This window comes from Oncorhynchus mykiss, chromosome 10, assembly GCF_013265735.2.
Source record: "Oncorhynchus mykiss isolate Arlee chromosome 10, USDA_OmykA_1.1, whole genome shotgun sequence".
NCBI lineage: Eukaryota > Metazoa > Chordata > Actinopteri > Salmoniformes > Salmonidae > Oncorhynchus > Oncorhynchus mykiss.
In genome coordinates this window covers 15332653-15357819 of record NC_048574.1, presented here as the reverse complement: position 1 = coordinate 15357819, position 25167 = coordinate 15332653, and the positions used below count along the sequence as shown (strand labels likewise).

Genomic DNA, 25167 nt, shown 5'->3' with positions numbered 1-25167 from the left:
TGGGGGTGAAAGAGGGATGGGGAGGAAGGATGGGGGTGAAGGAGGGATGGGGGAGGAAGGATGGGGGTGAAGGAGGGATGGGAGGAGGAAGAATGGGGGTGAAGGAGGGATGGGGAGGAAGGATGGGGGTGAAGGAGGGATGGGGGAGGAAGGATGGGGTGAAGGAGGGATGGGGGAGGAAGGATGGGGGTGAAGGAGGGATGGGAGGAGGAAGGATGGGGTGAAGGAGGGATGGGGGAAGGAGGGATGGGGGAGGAAGGATGGGGTGAAGGAGGGATGGGGGAGGAAGGATGGGGGTGAAGGAGGGATGGGAGGAGGAAGGATGGGGGTGAAGGAGGGATGGGGAAGGAGGGATGGGGGAGGAAGGATGGGGGTAAAGGAGGGATGGGGGAGGGAAGGGAGGCTAGTAGTGTTTTCCATTCCATCAGAGAGGCCTACATTTTCTAAGGGCCTGGGATGACAATGACGAGCATGCTCAAGGACTGCGTCCCAAATGGTACTCTTTATAGTGCACTACAGAGGCCAAACTCACAATGTAGTGCACTATGCAGGGATTAGGATGCCATTTGTGACATCTGTCTCTTTCCTTCGCTCTCTACATAGGCAGAGAGGAGCCCACTTCGCTCCGACTCAGTCCTCTTCCCATTCCAAAGCGTTCTTTCTCGCCATCTCTCCCTCCCCCCATCACAGTAGAATATCCCACTTATCTCAGTAGCTGTCTCTCCTGAGGGTTTGGAGCCCCTCCGGTTCTGTCTGCCATGACGAGGAGAGAGAAGCCACAACTGGAAATCACTATTCCTCAACTCTTCAGCCTGCAGCTTGGTAATGCCCTCAATAGCAGCTCCCCACACTGACTAGCATTGTCTGGCCGCCAGACATTAAATGGAAGTAGTTCTCTCCAGTCCAAATATATGACAGTCTGTCTGGTGGATAGAGGATACTGATACTGTACACGCTCCGATGCTTTACTGCAAACTCACTAGACCTCATCACCTTAATGGCAACGTTATGGGAGTACCAGATCCTTAGTGTAGATCCCAAAAGGCACTATATAGTACACTAATTAAAGCAGCCATCAGGGACACATTATTGATGAGCTACATCATAACTTATTAGTACATGAATCAAATAATTCACCAATAAAACATGAAATCATAATTTGTCAGACAGTGATTCAACACGTGTGGTTAGTTAGTGCAACCGGTTTCAGTTGTTTGGTGTCAAACGAGCACAGCTTGACATCAGGGGACGTGCTGATTCTTTCTGAGCAACATCACCTGCTATCTCTCTAAGTCCTATGTGTTCACGCCAAACGTACTGGTATTTTAATATGAACAGTATATGACGATATGTGCCGCTAATGAGGAACTCATTTTCACACCTTCAGGGCATCTTTAACAGCCGAAGGAGCACTGGCACACTAAAATGAAAAAGTGTTACTGGAGTGTGAGTGTTAAGTATTGTGATATCATATTGTGAGGTCCCTGGCTATTCCTAGCCCTAGTGTGTGTGTGTGTGTATGTATATCTCACCTGTATGCAGGTGCCCGTGTGTTCTCGACACAGGCTGCAGGACAGGGCCCAGCGGCTGGCGGGAATGTGGGACACCTTAGTAATGGGCTCCATCTTCTCTGGACAGCCTATACTCACCTGGATACAACACACACACAATGTCAACAAAGATGTGTCTTACGAGACGTTCATACAGACAGTCACATCACGTACATGTATAGGGTTACCAGAGGAGTGTTTATAGAGTGTGTATAGATACTTATCAGGCCCTGTGGTTCAGACTTTAATACAGATTGTAAGCGGTTATTCTCCTGAATCGATTGAATTTCATGTTTTCTTTATATAGTCTATATGACCAACAGGATAAAGACGGCATTCTGCATGCTGAGTATTTCTAGACCCAGTACTGTGCTCTCTTGAAGTGCCTTTCCCTTCCGGACAGGCTTCGATATTCATTCCCCCACATTCATATTCCTCACTCTGAAAATACTTTCTGTAAGCCTCACCCCTCATGTCAAATCAAATCAAATGTATTTATAAAGCCCTTCTTACATCAGCTGACATCTAAGTGCTGTACAGAAACCCAGATTAAAATCCCAAACAGCAAGCAATGCAGGTGTAGAAGCATGCCCAGCCCTAATACCATCCAGACATTCCTGACATTCTCTCCTCTCCCTGACAATCCTGACATCCTCCATCCCCTCCTCTCCCTGACATCCTCTCCTCTCCCTGACATTCCTGACATCCTCCATCCCCTCCTCTCCCTGACATCCTCCATCCCCTCCTCTCCCTGACAATCCTGACATCCTCCATCCCCTCCTCTTCTCTCCCTGACAATCTTGACATCCTGTCCTCTCCCTGATAATCCTGACATCCTCCATCCCCACCTCTTCTCTCCCTGACATCCTGTCCTCTTTCTGACAATCCTGAAATCCTCAATCCCCTCCTCTCCCTTACAATCCTGACATCCTTCATCCCCTCCTCTCCTCTCCCTGACAATCCTGAAATCCTCCATCCCCTCCTCTCCCTGACAATCCTGAAATCCTCCATCCCCCCCTCACCCTGACAATCCATGAAATGCTGTGTGAATCCTCCCCATTCTGACTGCAACCATTGAACCAGGCGTTTCACACTGAGTGGAGGACTGTGATCCCTCCTCCGCGCAGGCAGCACCCTAATTCCTTTCCCTGCCTCACTTTTGTCCTCTCTTGATTAGAATATCCAAGCGTTTTCAGCTTTAAAGAACTGTGTCTCTTTCGGAGTGTGCCTTTCTGTGTGTTTGTTTGTCTTTGAGTGTGTGTGTGACTTTCTCTGAGTGTGTGTGTATGTGTGTGAGACTTTCTCTGAGTGTGCGTGTGTGTTTGTGGTGCTTTTCAAATCACTCCTTCCGCTCATCCCGGCTCCAATTAGTTTATATTTCCAAAAGGCGATGAAAAGCTTTCATTTAAAGTGACACTTGGAAATGAAGATGAAATCAAATGAAAAGGCAGACATTTAAGTTTACCTTTTTTATGAGGGGGTTTGGAGGGCTGCTGAGAGAGTCACAGAGCCACAGGGAGGGAGGTTAGTGCTTTTGAAGACTAAGTGAGATACAGCCTCAGCTGTAGCCAGACCCTCTGAGTGACACAGTCAAAGCCTCAGCCTGTATGACTCCCAGAAGGAGTCCACTGTCTGAACCAAAAGGTGAGCGCTGAGAGCCGCTCTCACACTTCACACCTGTCAAATTCCCATCTCCGCGAAGATGTCTTATTAACTTACACCTTGTTGCCTGTGTGTTTAGTGCTGAGAGAGAGAGAGAGAGACCGCAGCAGCAATATGTAATTTAGATTTAAAGAGGTGGGCGGTGGGAGTAAAACAAACTAGGGTTCTCACGATACCAGTATTGAGACACTAAGAGACCAGATTTTCCCAAGCAAAAAATGAAAACACAAAGGAGACTAAACTCTTTGGTGATTAAAAAACCTGCTGTATATAACATCATTTGTGTGCTATAGCTTGTTAAAGAAACATGTGATTCTGGGTGACAACATAAGGTTGCCTGTTTCCAACATTAGGAATATTTCCCTTGAGGAAATTCAGTCCACTTCATGTTTTCTTTCCTTGCTACGATACCTCTGAGTATCGCCATACAGCTATTGTGACAACCATAAAACAAACACAGAACAATAACAACTAGTTCTATCAAGGGTGACAAAATACAATAATTACTAAAAGGTTTCAGGACCCCGAACGACACTTGATTAACTGGGATCTAAGCTCTTAACGTCGGTTTGAGAAGCAGAACTAAGAGCATGTTAGTCTTAATGTCCCCGTAATGTTGATGCTCAACGTGTGTGTGTGCTTGTCTGTTTGGAAGTGGGAGTGTGTGTATCTGCATATATGTGAATCATTGCTGGATCTAGAGTTTCTGGGTTTGAGTCCAGGCTCTGTCCCAACCGGCCGTGACCCGGAGACCCATGGGGCGGCACACAATTGACCCAGAATCGTCCGGGTTAGGGGAGGGTTTGGCTGGCAGGGATGTTCTTGTCCCATTGTGCACTAGCGACTCCTGTGGCAGGCCGGGCATAGTGCACGCCGACATGGTCGCCAGGTGCACAGTGTTTCCTCCGACACATTGGTGCAGCTGGCTTCCGGGGTAAGTGGGCATTGAGTCAAGAAGCAGTCAATCAATAAATAACATAATAATAGTCGTAGGAAAGGTTTTCATCTTTAGCTCACAAGTGTCTGTAATAAAGCCCTTTTGTGGGAAAAATTCATTCTGATTGGCTGGGCCTGGCTCACAAGTGGGTAGGCCTATGCCCTCCCAGGCCCATCCATGGCTGTGTCCCTGCCAAGTCATGTGAAATCCATTGATTATGGCCTAATTGATTTATTTCAAATGACTGATTTCCTTATATGAACTGTAACTCATCAAAATCTTTGAAATTGTCGCATGTTGTGTTTATATTTTTGTTCAGTATATCTGACTTGTCTAGTTAAATATATATACATGTATTTTAAATGAATAAACCCATATTAATTACACTTTGGATGGTGTATCAATACACCCAGTCTCTACAACAGATACAGGCCTCCTTCATAAGTCACTTCTTGAAGAGGAAGGAAACCATGAAGCAAATGGTGACTTAAAATGTTCAGCGTTTAATGGCTGTGATAGGAGAAAACTGAGGATGTATCAACAACATTGTAGTTACTCCACACTACTAACCTAATTGACAAAGTGAAAAGAAGGAAGCCTGTACAGAAAAAAAATATTCCAAACATTCATCCTGTTTGCAATTAGGAACTAGTAAAATTGCTAAGAAATTAACTTTGTCCTGAATACAAAGCGTTATGTTTGGATCAAATCCAACAACACATTACTGAGTACCACACTTCTTATTTTCAAGCATGGTAGTGGCTGCATCATGTTATGGGTATGCTTGTCATCGGCAAGGACTGGGGAGTATTTTAGCTAAGCACAGGCAAAATCCTAGAGGAAAACCTGGTTCAGTCTTCTTTCGAACAGACACAGAGACAAATTCACCTTCAGCAGAACAATAACCTGAAACATAAAGCCAAACATACACTGGCGTTGCTTACCAAGACGACATGAAATGTTCCTGAGTGGCCGAGTTACAGTTTGGGAAAAAAATTAAAATAAAATAAAATGTATTTGTCACATCAGATGTTACTGCAAGTGTAGTGAAATGCTTGTGCTTCTAGTTCTGACCATGAAGTAATATCTAACAAGTAATATAACCTAACAATTTCACAACAACTACCTTATACACACAAGTGTAAAGAAATGAATACGAATATGCACATAAAAATACATGAATGAGTGATGCCCGAACGGCATAGGCAAGATGCAGTAGATGGTATAGAGTACAGTATATACATATGAGATGAGAAATGTAGGGTATGTAAATATTATATAAAGAGGCTAGTGATACATTGATTACATTATTAAAGTGGCTAGAGTTGAGTCAGTATGTTGGCAGCAGCCACTCAATGTTAGTGATGGCTGTTTAACAGTCTGATGGCCTTGAGATAGAAGATGTTTTTCAGTCTCTCGGTCCCCGCTTTGATGCACCTGTACAGACCTCGCCTTCTGGATGATAGAAGGGTTAAAAAGGAAATTGCTCGGGTGGTTGTTGTCCTTGATGATCCTGAGGTTGAAGAGGCGCTGCTGCGCCTTCTTCACCACGCTGTCTGTATGGGTGGACCATTTGAGTTTGTCCGTGATGTGTACGCCGAGGAACTTAAAACTCTCCACCCTCTCCACTACTGTCCCGTCAATGTAGATAGGGGGCAGCTCCTTCTGCTGTTTCCTGAAGTCCACGATCATCTCCTTTGTTTTGTTTACATTGAGTGTGAGGTTATTTTCCTGACACCACACTCCGAGGGCCCTCACCTCCTCCCTGTTGGCCGTCTCGTCGTTGTTGGTAATCAAGCCTACCACTGTAGTGTCGTCTGCAAAAACTTGATGATTGAGTCGGAGGCGTGCATGGTCACGCAGTCGTGGGTGAACAGGGAGTACAGGAGAGGGCTGAGAACTCACCCTTGTGGGGACCCAGTGTTGAGGATCAGCAGGTTGGAGATGTTTTTACCTACCCTCACCACCTGGTGGCGGCCTGTCAGGAAGTCCAGGACCCAGTTGCACAGGGCAGGATCGAGACCCAGGGTCTCGAGCTTAATGACGAGTTTGGAGGGTACTCTGGTGTTAAATGCTGAGCTGTAATCGATGAACAGCATTCTTACATAGGTATTCCTCTTGCCCAGATGGGTTAGGGCAGTGTACAGTGTGATGCCGTTTGTGTCGTCTGTGGACCTATTGGGGCGGTAAGCAAATTGGAGTGGGTCTAGGGTGTCAGGTAGGGTGGAGGTGATATGGTCCTTGACTAGTCTCTCAAAGCACTTCATGATGACGGAAATGAGTGCTACGGGGTGGTAGTCGTTTAGCTGAGTTACCTTAGCACGTTGGCTACAGTGAAGGAGAGCCTGCAGGTTTTGGTGGCGGGCTGTGTCAGTGGCACTGTATTGTCCTCAAAACGGGCAAAAAAGTTGTTTTGTCTGTCTGGGAGCAAGGCATCGTGGTCCGCGACGGGGCTGGTTTATCTTTTGTAGTCCGTGATTGACTGTAGACACTGCCACATACCTCTTGTGTCTGAGCCCTTGAATTGTGACTCCACTTTGTCTCTATACTGACGCTTAGCTTGTTTGATTGCCATGCGGAGGGAATCGCTACACTGTTTGTATTTGGTCATGTTTCCGGTCACCTTGCCCTGATTAAAAACAGTGGCTCGCGCTTTCAGTTTTGCGCAAATGCTGCCATCAATCCACGGTTTCTGGTTGGGGAATGTTTTAATAGACAGTGTGGGTACTACATCCCCGATGAACTTGCTAATAAACTCGCTCACTGAATCAGCGTATTCGTCAATGTTGTTGCTCGCCGCAATGCGGAACATATCCCAGTCCACGTGATCGAAACAATCTTGAAGCGTGGAATCCGATTGGTAGGACCAGCGTTGAACAGACCTGAGCGCGGGTGCTTCCTGTTTTAGTTTCTGTCTATAGGCTGGGAGCAACAAAATTGAGTCGTGGTCAGCTTTTCCGAAAGGAGGGCGGGGGAGGGCCTTATATGTGTTGCGGATGTTAGAATAACATTGATCTAGGGTTTTCCCAGCCCTGGTAGCACAATCGATTCGCTGATAGAATTTGGGGTGGCTTGTTTTCAGATTAGCCTTGTTAAAATCCCCAGCTACAATGAATGCAGCCTCAGGATATGTGTTTTCCAGTTTACATAGGGTCGAATGAAATTATTTCTGGGCCGTCGATGTGTCTGCTTGGGGGGGAATATACCCGACTGTGATTATGATCGAAGAGAATTATCTTGGTAGATCATGCGGTCGGCATTTGATTGTGAGGAATTCCAAGTCAGGTGAACAAAAGGACTTGAGTTCCTGTATGTTGTTATGATCACACCACGACTCATTAATCATAAGGCATACACCCCTGCCCTTCTTCTTACCAGAGAGATGCTTGTTTCTGTCAGCGCGATGCGTGAAGAAACCAGGTGGCTGTACCGACTCAGATAGTGTGTCTCGAGTGAGCCATGTTTCCGGGAAACAAAGACGTTACAGTCTCTGATGTCTCTCTGGAATGCTACCCTTGCTCTGATTTTGTCTACCTTGTTGTCAAGAGACTGGACATTGGCGTGTAGTATGCTCGGGAGCGGTGCGCGATGTGCCCGTTTTCGGAGCCTGACCAGAAGACCGCTCCGTCTGCCCCTTCTACGGCGCCGTTGTTTTGGGTCGCCAGCTGGGATCCGATCCATTGGGTGTTAGGCCAAACAGAGGATCCGCTTCGGGAAAGTCGTATTCCTGGTCGTAATGTTGGTGAGTTGACGTTGGTCTTATATCCAATAGTTCCTCCCGACTGTATGTAATTAAATTAAAATCGACTTCTATGGCAAGACTTGAAAACGGCTGTCTAGCAATGATCAACAACCAGCTTGACAGAGCTTAAAGCCAGACTCAGTAAGTGGAACAGACTACGTCAGTTTGTTTATATTAATGATTTGTTATGTTGGGGTGAAATAACAAAATCAATGGAAAGTGTTTGTGTCAGACGTACAAAAAAAGGGATCCTGACTGGCGCAGCGTTCTAAGGCACTGCGTCACAGTGCTAGAGGCGTCACTACAGACTCGGGTTCAATCCCGGGCTGTATCACAACCGGCCGTGATCGGGAGTCCCACAGGGAGGCGCACAATTGGCCCAGAGTCGTCCGGGTTAGGGGAGGGTTTGGCCGGGGTCGGCCGTCATTGTAAATAAGAATTTGTTCTTAACTGACCTGCCTAGTTAAATAAAGGTTAAATAAAAAATGTTAAATACTTTATTTTGCACTTCCGAGTCTTGCTTTGAGGTTTTTTCTTCAAGAACAATGTGCACATGTTGTGCAGAGCTCTTAGAGACTTATGCAGAAAGAATCACAGCTGTAATCGCTGCCAAAGGTGATTCTAAGATATATTGACTCAGGTGTGTCAGAAGTTTGGACAAACCTACTCATTCAAGGGTTTTTCTTTATTTTTTACTATTTTCTACATTGTAGAATAATAGTGAAGACATCATAACTATGAAATAACACATATGGAATCATGTTGTAAACCCAAAAAAGTGTTAAACAAATCAAAATATTTATATTTGAGATTCTTCAAAGTAGCCACCCTTTGCCTTGATGACAGCTTTGCACATAAAGAAAAACCCTCGAATGAGTAGGTGTGTCCAAACTTTTGACTGGTACTGCATGTAAATGAGATATTTCTGTAATACATTTTCAATACATTTGCGAAAAATTCCCTTTGTAATTATGGGTTATTGTGTGTAGATGGGTGAAAAAACAACATTTAATCCATTTTGAATTCAGGCTGTAACACAACAAAATGTGGAACAAGTCAAGGGGAATTAATACATGCAGTGCCTTCAGAAAGTATGTGTGCGTGCTTGAGTGTGAGTGCATGTGTATAATGTGTGTGTTTACATACAGTGCCTTGCGAAAGTATTCGGCCCCCTTGAACTTTGCGACCTTTTGCCACATTTCAGGCTTCAAACATAAAGATATAAAACTGTATTTTTTTGTGAAGAATCAACAACAAGTGGGACACAATCATGAAGTGGAACGACATTTATTGGATATTTCAAACTTTTTTAACAAATCAAAAACTGAAAAATTGGACGTGCAAAATTATTCAGCCCCCTTTACTTTCAGTGCAGCAAACTCTCTCCAGAAGTTCAGTGAGGATCTCTGAATGATCCAATGTTGACCTAAATGACTAATGATGATAAATACAATCCACCTGTGTGTAATCAAGTCTCCGTATAAATGCACCTGCACTGTGATAGTCTCAGGGGTCCGTTAAAAGGGCAGAGAGCATCATGAAGAACAAGGAACACACCAGGCAGGTCCGAGATACTGTTGTGAAGAAGTTTAAAGCCGGATTTGGATACAAAAAGATTTCCCAAGCTTTAAACATCCCAAGGAGCACTGTGCAAGCGCTAATATTGAAATGGAAGGAGTATCAGACCACTGCAAATCTACCAAGACCTGGCCGTCCCTCTAAACTTTCAGCTCATACAAGGAGAAGACTGATCAGAGATGCAGCCAAGAGGCCCATGATCACTCTGGATGAACTGCAGAGATCTACAGCTGAGGTGGGAGACTCTGTCCATAGGACAACAATCAGTCGTATATTGCACAAATCTGGCCTTTATGGAAGAGTGGCAAGAAGAAAGCCATTTCTTAAAGATATCCATAAAAAGTGTCGTTTAAAGTTTGCCACAAGCCACCTGGGAGACACACCAAACATGTGGAAGAAGGTGCTCTGTTCAGATGAAACCAAAATTGAACTTTTTGGCAACAATGCAAAACGTTATGTTTGGCGTAAAAGCAACACAGCTGAACACACCATCCCCACTGTCAAACATGGTGGTGGCAGCATCATGGTTTGGGCCTGCTTTTCTTCAGCAGGGACAGGGAAGATGGTTCAAATTGATGGGAAGATGGATGGAGCCAAATACAGGACCATTCTGGAAGAAAACCTGATGGAGTCTGCAAAAGACCTGAGACTGGGATGGAGATTTGTCTTCCAACAAGACAATGATCCAAAACATAAAACAAAATCTACAATGGAATGGTTCAAAAATAAACATATCCAGGTGTTAGAATGGCCAAGTCAAAGTCCAGACCTGAATCCAATCGAGAATCTGTGGAAAGAACTGAAAACTGCTGTTCACAAATGCTCTCCATCCAACCTCACTGAGCTCGAGCTGTTTTGCAAGGAGGAATGGGAAAAAATGTCAGTCTCTCGATGTGCAAAACTGATAGAGACATACCCTAAGCGACTTACAGCTGTAATCGCAGCAAAAGGTGGCGCTACAAAGTATTAACTTAAGGGGGCTGAATAATTTTGCACGCCCAATTTTTCAGTTTTTGATTTATTAAAAAAGTTTGAAATATCCAATAAATGTCGTTCCACTTCATGATTGTGTCCCACTTGTTGTTGATTCTTCACAAAAAAATACAGTTTTATATCTTTATGTTTGAAGCCTGAAATGTGGCAAAAGGTCGCAAAGTTCAAGGGGGCCGAATACTTTCGCAAGGCACTGTATTTGTGTGTGCATGTGTGTGTGTCCAGTGGGCTCACCTCAGGGATCCATAAGGCACAGCTGACATGGACCCACTTGGTTCCACTGCGGGTGGGCTTCAGGGCTCCGCCTCTCTTGGGGCACAGCAGGCATTTGGGTTGCACCCCTAGGGCACAGGTTCGGCACAGCCAGCTCCCCTGTGGGACCTTCAGGATCCCATAACACGCCTGGGGAGAGACAGAGGGGTGAGGGAGGAAAAGGAGAGAGGAGGAGGAGAAAGAGAGGGGGGAGGAGACAGAGGAGTAGAGGGAGAGGGCGGAGGAGAGGGAGGAGAGAGAGGAGACGAGAGAGGGGGACGAGACAGTAGAGAGGGGGAGGAGACAGGAGAAAGGGGATGGAGACAGGAGAAAGGGGGAGGAGACAGGAGAAAGGGGGAGGAGACAGGAGAAAGGGGATGGAGACAGGAGAAAGGGGGAGGAGACAGGAAAAAGGGGGAGGAGACATGCGAAAGGAGAAGGAGACATGCGAAAGGGGAGGAGACAGGAGAAAGGGGGAGGAGACAGGAGAAAGGGGGAGGAGACAGGAGAAAGGGGGAGGAGACAGTAGAAAGGGGGAGGGGGGAGAAAGAGAAGAGGAGGGCAGGGGAAGGAAAAAGGGACGAGGAACTATTTTCAAACATTTCAAAACAGCGTTGAACAGAGGAGGTTGACAGAGTATGACTGCCAGAGAATTGTGAAACCAATTAACGCCATTACACCCAACAAAAAAAACAGCAGTCTGAAAAACTAAAACGAGGTTGATGGGTCGATTTCTTGGATGTATTTTTCTTACTGTTTATAATTGTCAAAAACTCAGAATAATATTTTAATTCCAATAACAGGGATATTTTTTATTTAACAAGTCAGTTAAGAACAAATTCTTATTTACAATGATGGCCTATTTTCTGTAAGATCTGACAGTTGAAGGAGGTAAGGAGTCAAAGGAAGAAGAGTATAGTGTCCAGTTTCTCCACGTAACTATAAACAATCCCCAATTAACACCTTAGTCCTTCTTGTCATGACCCCAAAGAACTACAAATCCTACCATCCCCAATCACACCCTGATCCCAAACAAAACACCCTCAATACGACCAAAACAGACTTTCCCCTCTATTCACTTACACCCTCTTCCAACGAGAAGACACTGTTAACACCCCTAGAACATCTACTTGTCCCGTCCTCTTCACCCAGCAAAACATCCCACCTCCACCGCCACCCCTCCCTGTACCTGATGTACGCAGATGTTGCACTTGTCACAGAAGACCATCTCGTTGCCATCCTCTCCCTCTGGGGACCGGCACACGTCACACACCACATCCTCGTCGTACTCGATGCCCAGGCCCTCCTCCGTCTCGATGGCCTGCTGCATGTTCTCCTCACACTGGCTCTCCAGCTCCACCAGCACACGCTCCATGGTCAGCTCGTCCAGCTCCGGCAACGCTGAGGGAGGGAGGGAAGGAGAGAGAGGTGGGTCAGTGTCAGACACTGGGTTGGGACATGGGTCGGTCTATTATATGTTTGGGAAAGAAGGACAGAGAGTCTAGTTAAGAGTCACAGCTAGTCACATGGCTAGCTGTAACCCTTATCACCTATGGAAATCTATATCTGATTGACACGTGTCTTGCGCTGTGTCTCTTTCATTTCTCATTCGATTGCTGAACATTTTGTACTATTAAACCCTGGCAATAAATATAACTTGTACGTCCAATTGCCACAAACAAAAGCAACTGTCAATGTGTCAGAACAAGGCTGCAATCTGATCTTTTGCCACTTAACTTATCTTTTGACCAATCAGATCAAATGATTTGGCAATAAATTGGGCCAAAGATCCGAATTGGGCTGCCTGTGTAAATGAGCCAAAATCTTATAAGTACTGGTAAAAGGCCTGTCATGGATTATATTTAGTATATTTTTTGTACTTAATGATATCCGATCTTCAACCAAAATCTAATATTAGATAAAAGGAACCTAAGTTTTACAAACAACCAAAAAAATAGACACTCATTTTATTTATTTAACAAAGTTATGCAATACCCAATTCCCCTGTGTGAAAAAGTAATTGCCTCCTTACACTCAATAACTGGTTGTGCCAGCTACAATGACTGCAACCAAATGCTTCCTGTAGTTGTGGATGATATCTAAGAAAGTCTCGAGGTTCGGCTCGCATGAGGTAGAGTATCTCATGATAAGCTGTAGACCACACTATCTACCTAGAGAGTATTCATCTGTATTTTTCATAGATGTCTACATACCACCACAGACTGATGCTGGCACTAAGACCGCCCTGAATGAGCTGTATATCGCCATAAGCAAACAGGAAAACACTCACCCAGAGGAGGCGCTCCTAGTAGCCGGGGACTTTAATGCAGGGAAACTTAAATCCGTCTTATCAAATTTCTTTCAGCATGTTAAATGTGCAACCAGAGCGGAAAGAAACTCTGGACCACCTTTACTCCACACACAGAGATGCATACAAAGCTCTCCCTCGTGATCCATTTGTCAAATCTGACGATAATTTTATCCTCCTGATTCTGATGCCTGATATCCTAGCCATTTCTGAATCCTGGCTTAGGAAGGCCACCAAAAATCCCCAATTACAACATTTTCCGTCAAGACAGAACTGCTAAAGGGGTAGGAATTGCAATCTACTGTAGAGATAGCCTGCAGAGTTCTGTCATACTATCCAGGTCTATGCCCAAACAGTTCGAACTTCTACTTTTAAAGAACCATCTCTCCAGAAATAAGTCCCTCATTGTTGCCGCTGGTTATAGACCGCCCTCAGCTCCCAGCTGTGCCCTGGACACCATATGTGAATTGATTGCCAGAGTTCGCTAGGTGCTAGGTGACCAAAATTGGGATATACTTAACACCCCGGCCATCCTACAATCTAAGCTGGATGCCCTTAATCTCAAACAAATGATAAAAAAAACCTACCAGGTACAACCCCAAATCCGGAAACATGGGCACCCTCATAGATATCATCCTGACCAACTTGCCCTCTAAATACACCTCTGCTGTCCTCAACCAGGATCTCAGCTATCACTGCCTCATTGCCTGCATCCGCTCTGGGTCCGCGGTCAAACGACCACCCCTCATCACTGTCAAACGCTCCCTAAAACACTTCAGCGAGCAGGCCTTTCTGATTGACCTGGCCCGGGTATCCTGGAAGGATATTGACCTCATCCTGTCAGTAGAGGATGCCTGGTTGTTCTTTAAGAACAGATATAACCCTCAATTCACTCCAGACTTGACTGCCTTTGACCAGCACAAAAACACCATGTGGCGCACTGCACTAGCATCGAATAGTCCCTGCAATATGCAAATATTCAGGGAAGTAGTCAGGAACCAATACACACAGTCAGATAGGAAAGAAAAGGCTAGCTTTTTCAAGCAGAAATGTGCAACCTGCAGCACTAATTAAAAACGTTTTGGGACACTGTCCATGGAGAATAAGAGCACTAGGAAACACTGTTCCCACTGATAAATACACGATAATTGAGAATTTCAATAAGCATTTCTCTACGGCTGCCTATGCTTTCCACCTGGCTACCCCAACCCCGGCCAACAGCTCTGCATCCCCTGCAGCAACTCACCCAAGCCCCCTCTGCTTCTCCTTCACCCAAATCCAGACAGCTGATGTTCTGAAAGAGCTGCAAAATCTGGATCCCTACAATCAGCTAGGCTAGACAATCTGGACCCTCTCTTCCTAAAATTATCTGCCGCCATTGTTGCAACCCCTATTACTAGCCTGTTCAACCTCTCTTTCGTATCGTCTGAGATTCCTAAAGATTGGAAAGCGGCCGTGGTCATCACCCTCTTCAAAGGGGGAGACACTGCCCTGCCTTTCTAAAGTCTTTGAAAGCCAAGTGAACAAACAGATCACCGACCATTTCGAATCCCACCGTACCTTCTCCACTGTGTAATCTGGTTTCCGAGCTGGTCACGGGTGCACCTCAGTCACGCTCAAGGTCCTAAATGGTATCATAACCGGCATCGATAAAAGACAGTACTGTGCAGCCGTCTTCATCGACCTGGCCAAGGCGTTTGACTCTGTCAATCACCGTATTCTTATCGGCAGACTCAACTGCCCTGGTTTCTCTAATGACTGCCACGCCTAGTTCACCAACTACTTTTCTGATAGAGTTCAGTGTGTCAAATCGGAGGGCATGTTGTCCGGACCTCTGGCAGTCTCTATGAGGGTGCCACAGGGTTCAATTCTCGGGACAACTATTTTCTCTGTATATATCAATGATGTCGCTCTTGCTACGGGTGATTCTTTGATCCACCTCTATGCAGACAACACCATTCTGTATACATCTGGCCCTTCTTTGGACACTGTGTTAACAAACCTCCAATGAGCATCAACGCGGCCTCCAACTGCTCTTAAATGCTAGTAAATCGCTGAACGCACCCGCCCGCCTGACTAGCATCACTACTCTGGACGGTTCTGACCTAGAATATGTGGACAACTATAAATACCTAGGTGTCTGGCTAGACTGTAAACTCTACTTCCAGACTCACGTTAAGCATCTCCAATCCAAAGTTAAATCTAGAATTGGCTTCCTATTTCGCAACAAAGCCTCCTTCACCATGCTGCCAAACTTCCCCTCGTAAAACTGACCATCCTACCAATCCTTGACTTCGGCGATGTCATTTACAAATTAGCCTCCAACACTCTACTCAGCAAATTGGATGCAGTCTATCACAGTGCCATCCGTTTTGTCACCAAAGCCCCATATACTACCCACCACTGCGACTTGTATGCTCTCTTTGGCTGGTCCTCGCTACATATTCATCGCCAAACCCACTGGCTCCAGGTCATCTGTAAGTCTTTGCTAGGTATAGCTTCACCTTATCTCAGCTCACTGGTCACCATCGCACCACCCACCCATAGCACACGCTCCAGCAGGTATATTTCACTGGTCATCCCCAAAACCAACACTTACTTTGGCCGCCTTTCATTCCAGTTCTCTGCTGCCAATGACTGGAACTAATTGCAAAAATCACTTAAGTTGGAGACTTATAGTTCCCTCACTAACTTTAAGCGTCAGCTGTCAGAGCAGCTTACCGATCGCTGCAGCTGAACACAGCCCCTCTATAAATAGCCCATCCAACCAACTACCTACCTCATCACCATATTTGTTGTTGTTTTTCTGCTCTTTTGCACACCAGTATTTCAACTTGCACATCCTCATCTGCACATATATCACTCCAGTGTTAATTCAATTACATCGCCACTATTGGCCTATTTATTGCCTTACCTCCTTACTTCATTTGCACACACTGTATACAGATTTTTCTATTGTGTTGTTGTTTTGCTTTGCTTTATCTTGGCCAGGTCGCAGTTGTAAATGAGAACTTGTTCTCAACTCTCCTACCTGGTTAAATAAAGGTGTGAAAAAAACATCCAGTATCAAAAATATGCAAAAGTTCAGAAAATTAGAAAGGGGACAAATACTATTTCACAGCACTGTACATACGGTCTTCGGGGATTAAAGACGGATTTTTTTTTTTTTAAAGCAAACCAGTAGGAAGCTGAGTTTAGTTATCTGTTAACTTCTGAGCCTCTGACATTTGCATCTTGTAAATAGGGAGATGATAGAGGAACAAACATTTCAGTCGTAACATTTGCATGTACATGCATAACTGTGTCTGAGAGAATGAGAGCTAGAAGTAAATGGAGAGGGATGTTGGTAGAGGGAGAAAACATGAGAGAGATTGAAAGAAGGCATTCTCTTCATCTTTTCTATCTCAGCCTATCAGTGTTGCAATGTGACCTCATAACCCAGCAACAATCATGCAAGTGTTTGTTTAGTCTAGCCATTGGGGTTATGAGAAGCAACTAATTTCAGCTGGAACACACTGAACGTACATTGGGAGGGGGGGGCGATTTCATAATCTTTTAAAAAGCATAGTAAATAAACCCGGGCCTGAGGGATTTTGAAATGCAATTATTTTTCTAATCTATAAACGCAAGATCAGATTGTAAATAAAGTGGATGTGCGATGTGGAGAGACAGATCTTAAGGGTCAGCACTTGTCAGTAGTCTAGGCCAGATAGACAGAGAGTGGTTGGGTGACTGACAGAGACCCAGGACGCAACAGTGGGAAGATCCCTCTGTGTGGACATAAAGAATAGAGGTGCACCCTTCTGACCCCCAAAACTGACGGCTGGATCATAGGTCAGACGTGTGGGGTCAATTAAACAGAATTGTGGAGTAGTGAAGTTGGATTGAGGAATACTGTGTGTGTGAGCCTGCAGTTTAAAGTATTGATAAGGCAGAGTGACACATAGGAGTCAAGGTGGTAAAGTCATACTGTGGTAACATGGTCAGACTGTAATAACATTGTCATATAACAGCATGTAGAATGCTGATAGAAGGAGAGTAAACAAACCTAGGGGAAAGCATTTGTTACCTCAAGCAGGTGGCATAGGGATGAGTGAGTGAGTGAGTGAGTGAGTGAGTGAGTGAGTGAGTGAGTGAGTGTGAATAAACCAAGTTGTTTTAGTAGCTCTTGCATCATGTTCTAGCCTAAATGCTCAAATTAACAGACTTAACAAAACAAAAGGCTAATAAAGTCCTGTTGTTGATTTGAGGGTTGCATCTCAAATACAACTCTATTCCCCTATATAGTGCACAACCTTTTACTAGAACCCTATGAGCCCTGGTCAAAAGTAGTGCACTACAGAATAGGGAATAGGGTGTCATTTGGGACTCAGAAGAAGTCTCTTACCCAGTTCTCTGAACTCCAGGTTAACCAGCTCCAGCCAGGACACGTCTATGTCATCCAGGTCATAGCGGCTATGGGGCTCATTGGTGGTCTTCATGCCCCCCTGGCCCAGACCCAGGCCCAGCTCACACCCCCGGCCCTGCCCTGGCCAGTAGAATGGGATACGCCCCACCTCTGGTAGCATCCTGTCAACACAGAAAAACTAAGTATGTTTTTTTTTACTTTCATGAAGTGAAATATTTTACATTTAGTGAAACGTGTACAGTGAACAGTGAAAGGTGTACAGTAAGCAGTTAAACGTGTACATTAAGGATAGAAACATATGGTCAAACAGATGCTTGGACTTGTGAGTCATGGAGTCATGGATACATCATTAATCATCCTTCCTTTATTCAGGTACAGGCACAGACAGACATGATAAGCATCAGACAGCGAGAAACAGACCCCCGGTTACGACAGTCATCAGATGGTCATCACAGCAGCATCATCACAGTAAGTGTGTCATTCTGAGGAGCCATCATTGAAATAATCACTTGGGTGTCATTGAGACAGTGGCAACCTTCCTGACAGACCTAGACAGACAACCTTGATTGACCAGCACTAACAACCCTCCCTAGCCACAGGCCCTGGATGCGTCCCAAATGGCACCCTATTTTCTTGTAGTGCAATAATTTTGACCAGGTCCCTCTAGTCCAAAGTAGTGCACTATATAGAGAATAGGGTGCCAATTGGGATGCATCCAGTGACACTCTGATGACCTGCCTACAGTAAACAACCCTGACGGACCAGCCCTAACAACCCGCCCTGTCCTCTGTCCAATGCACTGGCCCTGTGTTGTGTATGTCCAGACATGGGGATGTATTTGTAGTGCACAGGGAACCATGGGGGGAGAGAGAGAGAGTAGAACTGCAGTCATCATCACCTCCCTCCCGGCGCCTCAGGTCCTTCTCACTGTGGATTCAGGAAGACCCACTGGCAGGGGAGCCTGTAAAGATTTCTGTACAGATCTCCCCCCCCCCCACACACACACACACACACACACACGTACGTTCCCAAACCAGCCCAAGGGGGTTTTCCAGTTCTATCAGTGCGCACACAAACACACACACTCTTTCATGCACGCCAAACACCTCGTCACCTCCTCCACCTGGTAATTAAATCATGACCTTTGAGTGAAAGGATGTGGTGTGATAATTGTACATTTAACATTTTAGTCATTTAGCAGATGCTCTTATCCAGAGTGACTAAAAGGAGCAATTTGAGTTAAGTGCCTTGCTCAAGGGCACAGCGATATTTCACCAAGTCGGCCCGGGGATTCAAACCAGCGACCTTTCGGATACTGGCCCAACGCTCTTAACCGCTATGCTTCCTGCCAGACTCTGCCTCTCTCTGTCTCTAATCTTAAATAGGTCATCAACCTCATCACCACAGCTCCTGCCTCACAGCGTCGAAGCCTGGGTAGTGTACTGGGTGTTTACACAGTCACACTGAGTTCCGAATGGCATCATATTCCCTATGAGCTCTGGTCAAAAGCAGTGCGCACTATCGGGAATAGGGTGCCATCTGGGACGCACATACACTGTGCTCTCCACACTGCCTCCCCCTTCCCTGGCCGACACGTCTGATGTAAAACCATGCAAATAATGTAAGGCCTGAAAAAGAATAGAAGCTTCTGATAGGCTAATTGACATCATTTGAGTCATTTGGAGGTGTACCTGTGGATGTATTTCAAGGCCTACCTACAAACTCAGTGCCTCTTTGCTTGAAATCATGGGAAAATCAAAAGAAATCAGCCAAGAAACCACGCAGCCGTCATACCGCTCAGGAAGGAGACGCGTGCTGTCTCCTAGAGATGACCGTACTTTGGTGCGAAAAGTGCAAATCAATCCCAGAACAATAGCAAAGGACCTTGTGAAGATGCTGGAGGGAACAGGTACAAAAGTATCTATATCCACAGTAAAACGAGTCCTATATCGACATAACCTGAAAGGCACCTCAGCAAGGAAGAAGACACTGCTCCAAAACCGCCATAAAAAAGCCAGACTACGGTTTGCAACTGCACATGGGGACGAAGATTGTACTTTTTGGAGAAATGTCCTCTGGTCTGATGAAACAAGAACAGAACTGTTTGGCCATAATGACCATCGTTATGTTTGGAGGAAAAAGGGGGAGGCTTGCAAGCCGAAGAACACTATCCCAACCGTGAAGCATGGGGGTGGCAGCATCATGTTGTGGGGGTGCTTTGCTGCAGGAGGGACTGGTGCACTTCACAAAATAGATGGCATCATGGGGTAGGAAAATTATTATGTGGATATATTGAAGCAGCATCTCAAGACATCAGTCAGGAAGTTAAAGCTTGGTCGCAAATGGGTCTTCCAAATGAACAATGACCCCAAGCATACTTCCAGAGTTGTGGCAAAATGGCTTAAGGACAACAAAGTCAAGTTATTGGAATGGCCATTACAAATTCCTGACCTCAACCCTATAGACAATTTGTGGGCAGAACTGAAAAAGCATGTGCGAGCAAGGAGGCCTACAAACTTGACTCAGATACACCAGCTCTGTCAAGAGGAATGGGCCAAAATTCCCCCAACTTATTGTGGAAGCTTGTGGAAGGCTACCCAAAATGTTTGACCCACATTAAACAATTTAAAGACAATTCTACCAAATACTAATTGAGTGTATGTAAACTTCTGACCCACTGGGAATGTGATGATAGAAATAAAAGCTGGAATAAATCGCTCTACTATTATTCCGACATTTCATATTCTTAAAATAAAGTGATGATCCTAACTGACCTAAGACAGGGAATATTTACTAGGATTAAATGTCAGGAATTGTGAAAAACTTCCAACTTTAACTGTACAAATCAAATCAAAGTTTATTTGCCATGTGCGCCGAATACAACAGGTGAAAATGCTTACTTACAGCACCTTAGTGAAATGCTTACTTACAGGCTCTAACCAATAGTGCGGGGAAAAAAAGGTATGTGTGTGTGTGCGTGTGTGTGTGCGTGTGTGTGTGTGCGCGCGTGTGTGTGTGTGTGTGTAGGTAAGTAAAGAAATAAAACAACAGTAAAAAGACATTTGAAAAAAAGAATAGCAAGGCTATATACAGACACCTGTTTGTCAGGCTTATTGAGGTAGTATGTACATGTAGGTATCGTTAAAGTGACTATGCATATATGATGAACAGAGAGTAGCAGAAGCGTAAAAAGAGGGGTTGGCGGGTGGTGGGACACAATGCAGATAGCCCGGTTAGCCAATGTGCGGGAGCACTGGTTGGTCGGACCATTTAGGTAGTATGTACATGAATGTTTAGTTAAAGTGACTATGCATATAAGATCAACAGAGAGTAGCAGCAGCGTAAAAGAGGGGTTGGGGGGGCACAATGCTAATAGTCCGGGTAACCATTTGGTTAGATGTTCAGGAGTCTTATGGCTTGGGGGTAAAAACTGTTGAGAAGCCTTTTTGTCCTAGGCTTGGCACTCTGGTACTGCTTGCCATGCGGTAGTAGAGAGAACAGTCTATGACTGGGGTGGCTGGGATCTTTGACAAATTTTAGGGCCTTCCTCTGACACTGCCTGGTGTAGAGGTCCTGGATGGCAGGCAGCTTTGCCCCAGTGATGTACTGGGCCGTACGCACTCCCCTCTGAAGTGCCTTGCAGTTGGAGGCCGAGCAATTGCCGTACCAGGCAGTGATGCACTCGATGTTGCAGCTGTAGAACCTTATCAGGATCTCAGGACCCATGCCAAATCTTTTTAGTTTCCTGAGGGGGAATAGGCTTTGTCGTGCCCTCTTCACGACTGTCTTGGTGTGTTTGGACCAATCTAGTTTGTTGTTGATGTGGACACCAAGGAATTTGAAGCTCTCAACCTGCTCCACTACAGCCTCGTCGATGAGAATAGGGACGTGCTCGGTGCTCCATTTCCTGTGGTCCACAATCATTTCCTTAGTCTTGGTTACGTTGAGGGATAGGTTGTTATTCTGGCACCACCCGGCCAGGTCTCTGACCTCCTCCCTATAAGCTGTCGTTGTCGGTGATCAGGCCTACCACTGTTTTGTCGTCAGCAAACTTAATGATGGTTTTGGAGTCGTGCCTGGCCGTGCAGTCGTGGTTGAACAGGGAGGACAGAAGGGGACTGAGCACGCACCCCTGGGGAGCTCCAGTGTTGAGGATCAGCGTGTCAGTTGTGTTGCTACCTACCCTCACCACCTGGGGGCGGCCTGTTAGGAAGTCCAGGATCCAGTTGCAGAGGGAGGTGTTTAGTCCCAGGATCCTTAGGTTGGTGATGAGCTTTGAGGGTACTATGGTGTTGAACGCTGAGCTGTAGTCAATGAACAGCATTCTCACATAGGTGCTCCTTTTGTCCAGGTGGGTTGCTACTAATACTCATAAACAATGAGGGAGGGAGTTCAAAGACCGAGAGAAAACAGAGGAGGGGGAAAGAGGGAGAGTTGGGCAGGAGGGCGAAGGTGGACCTTCCCACTTGGTCTTGTATCCCGTGTACAATGTATAAACAACCGTTTAGTCTATTCGCCAGATCAGGAGACACCACCTTGCGAAACACCTCCCAGTCCTCATTCCAGTACTCCACTTCTAAGGTTTGTTGTGTATATTCTTCTCCTTCGGCTAAGATGTGGCGCTTCACTCTACAGGCCGGGTAATCAAAAGCATATCCCCACAGTTGGCCATTAGACATAACCAATTGATGTGTCACTAGCTTTACGGGAGATTTTTGGGGTTCTGTACAAATGTAGAAAATTATTTTTTGGAACATCATACACTACATGGCCAAAAGTATGTGCTCGTCCATCATCTCATTCCAAAATCATGGGTATTACTATAGAGTTGTTCTTCTCTTTGCTGCTATAATAGCCTCTACTCTTCTGGGAAGGCTTTCCACTAGATGTTGGAACATTGCTGCAGGGACTTCCATTCAGCAACATGAGCATTAGTGAGGTTGGGCACTGATGTTGGACGATTAGGCCTGGCTCGCAGTCGGCGTTCCAATTCATCCCACAGCTGTTCGATGGGGTTGAGGGCAGGGATCTGTGCAGGCCAGTCAAGTTCTTCCACACCGATCTCGACAAACCATTTCTGTATGGACCTCGCTTTGTGCACCGGGGAAATGTCATGCTGAAACAGGAAAGGGCCTTCCCTAAACTGTTGCCACAGAGTTGGAAGCAAAGAATTGTCTAGAATGTCATTGTATGCTGTAGCGTTAATATTTCCCTTCACTGGAACTAAGGGGCCTTGGTCCGAACTATGAAGAACAGCCCCAGACCATTATTCCTCCTCCACCAAACCTTACAGTTACCACTATTCATTGGGGCAGGTAGCGTTCTCCTGGCATCTGCCAAACCCAGATTCGTCCGCCGGACTGACAGATGTTGAAGCGTGATTCATCACTCCAGAGAACAGGTTTCCAATGCACGTTTCCACTGAGTCCAATAGCAGCAAGCTTTAGACCACTCCAGCCAACGCTTGGCATTGCGTATGGTGATCTTAGGCTTGTGTGCGGATGCTCAGACATGGATACCCATTTCGTGAAGCTCCAGACAAACAGTTCTGGTACTGACGTTTCTCCCAGTTTGGAACTCGGTAGTGAGTGTTGCAACCGAGGACAGACGATTTTTATCTGATTTTTACGTGACAGCACTCGGCAGTCACATTCTGTGAGCTTGTGTGACCTACCACATCACGACTGAGCCGTTGTTGCTCCTAGACGTTTCCACTTCACAATAACAGCACTTACAGTTGACCGGGGCAGCTCTAAGCAGAGCTGAAATTTGACGAACTGATTTGTTGGAAAGGTGGCATCCTAAAACGGTGGCACGTTGAAAGTCACTGAGCTCTTCAGTAAGGCCATTCTACTGCAAATGTTTGTCTATGGAGATTGCATGGCGGTGTGCTCGATTTTATACACTAGTCAGAAACGGAAATAGCCGAATCCTCTAATTTCACCTTGTGTCCTACTTCAGGTCATCATGAGCGTGTCAGTATGTAACAGTTTTTTTCCTGAGTTTTCTGTGCTTTTTGTCTTTTCTGTAGCACACCCGTAGTGTTCACATCACTTACTTTGTGGTTGTTACTAATACTCATAGTCAGGCAATTTCCAGCCTACACAGAAATGACTTTTTCCACAAAACTTGTTCAAACACAGGCCTCCAAGAACTACACAGCAGTTCTCACAAGTTAATTCTACAAGGTCAACAAGTTCAATCTTCAAACACAAGTTCACTACAAAATGTATCTGCGGAAATTACTTTTTACTTCAAAACATAATTTAAAAGTTCAAGAAGTTCACTGCACAGCAGTTCACCCAAAAAAATCACAAATTATACAATGATACGCTAATTATCCTAAGGAAATCCTGAAATGTCATTAAGAGGTCAACAAGAGGACAACTCAGAACCTTCAACCATCAATCAATTGAACTAATCAAATGAGTGAAAGCAGCCGTGTGCTCTATTCTCTCTGCTGAGAGAGCTGTAATAACTTATTTTGTTGTTTGTGCATTCCTCACATAATATGACTGGCTTCAGAGCTTTCCGAGGAAGCTTTGATCCTTATTTGCCGTTTGGAATATTTATTTGGAACGAGGGAGGGCTTCTGACTCTCAACTCCTCCATATTTTTCACAGTACACCCTTCCCTTCAGACCCCAAGGGGATGTGGTTTGGGGTTTTATTGCACACTGACTGGCCTTGGGGGATCTGTGGTGTGTGCATTTTGTGGCTACTGTACCGTCTGGATGAGGCTCAGAGAGAGAAAGAGAGCTACTGTGTGAAAGAGGGGCAGTGTGTTAGGAGTGTTAATGACTGAGAAGGTGGGAGGAAGAGTGAGAATCAGCAAGGGTCAGTGTGGAGAGAGAGAGACCCTACGGACCCTGGTCAAAAGTAGTGCACTACATAAGGAATAGGGTGACACTTGGGACTCAACCAAAAACACCACCCACAGGTTTGTCATCTTCCTGGATGATATGTTTTTCCCCGACACTTCTGATGTGAATGACATTTATCAGAGGGACATAAACAGCACAGTGCTTTATTCAACCCGGTGGGGGCACAGACAGACGGGGCCACCGGCAGGCAGGGGCACGCAGAATCCTGTTTCATGTTCTGCTCTATCTGTTTTCACAGAGAAAGGACAAAACACTGACTAACTGGTAGGTGTTTGTTTGGTATTGCAAAAGTGGAGACAGTTTTCTTGCAAGGTTTCAGCTACGTGCTAACGAAGGTTGAGAGACTGAACAGTAACAGTAAGGTGAAACTTTGTAAGAAAACACTGTGGGTTTTCTCCTTCCCTGCTTTCGTTCGCCACTCGGGCTCCTGAGTTGCGCAGTGGTCTAGGGCACTGCATCTCAGTGCAGGAGGCGTCACTGCAGTACCTGGTTCGAATCCAGGCTGCATCACATACGGCTGTGATTGTGTTTCCCATAGGGCGGGGCACAATTGGCCCAGCGTCATCCGGGTTTGACCGGGGTGGGCCGTCATGGTAAATAAGAATTTGTTCTTAACTGACTTGCCTAGTTAAATAAAGGTTACATTATTTATTTTTTCATTGTCTCACAATCATTTCCCCCAATCCCCCCATCTCAAATCTCTTCATGCCTCATTGTCACTAGGTGCCGAAACTCCCTCTTGCCTCCCACACGTTTCAGTGACCCCTTTCTTCCCATGCACCTCATTCCCAATCTCTTGTGCCGACTCTGCCAGGCTGTGTGAGGGGTTCCACTGTGGCCACCCCTGCCCCTCA

At 45.6% G+C, this 25167-nt stretch overlaps 1 protein-coding gene across 4 annotated transcripts in view; it reads right to left on the bottom strand.

Annotated features, from left to right (window-relative positions):
• The window catches only part of LOC110534855 (protein Jade-1), a 274043-nt gene that overhangs the window by 124399 nt on the left and 124477 nt on the right, over nucleotides 1-25167 (bottom strand). For all 4 annotated transcript variants that reach the window (XM_036989747.1, XM_036989744.1, XM_036989745.1 and 1 more), the window contains 4 exons: nucleotides 17410-17591; nucleotides 11904-12115; nucleotides 10697-10864; nucleotides 1533-1649 (listed from right to left, as the gene is read on the bottom strand). In XM_036989747.1, coding sequence (XP_036845642.1) covers nucleotides 1533-1649; nucleotides 10697-10864; nucleotides 11904-12115; nucleotides 17410-17591 — 679 coding nt within the window. The remainder of the gene's footprint in view (nucleotides 1-1532; nucleotides 1650-10696; nucleotides 10865-11903; nucleotides 12116-17409; nucleotides 17592-25167) is intronic.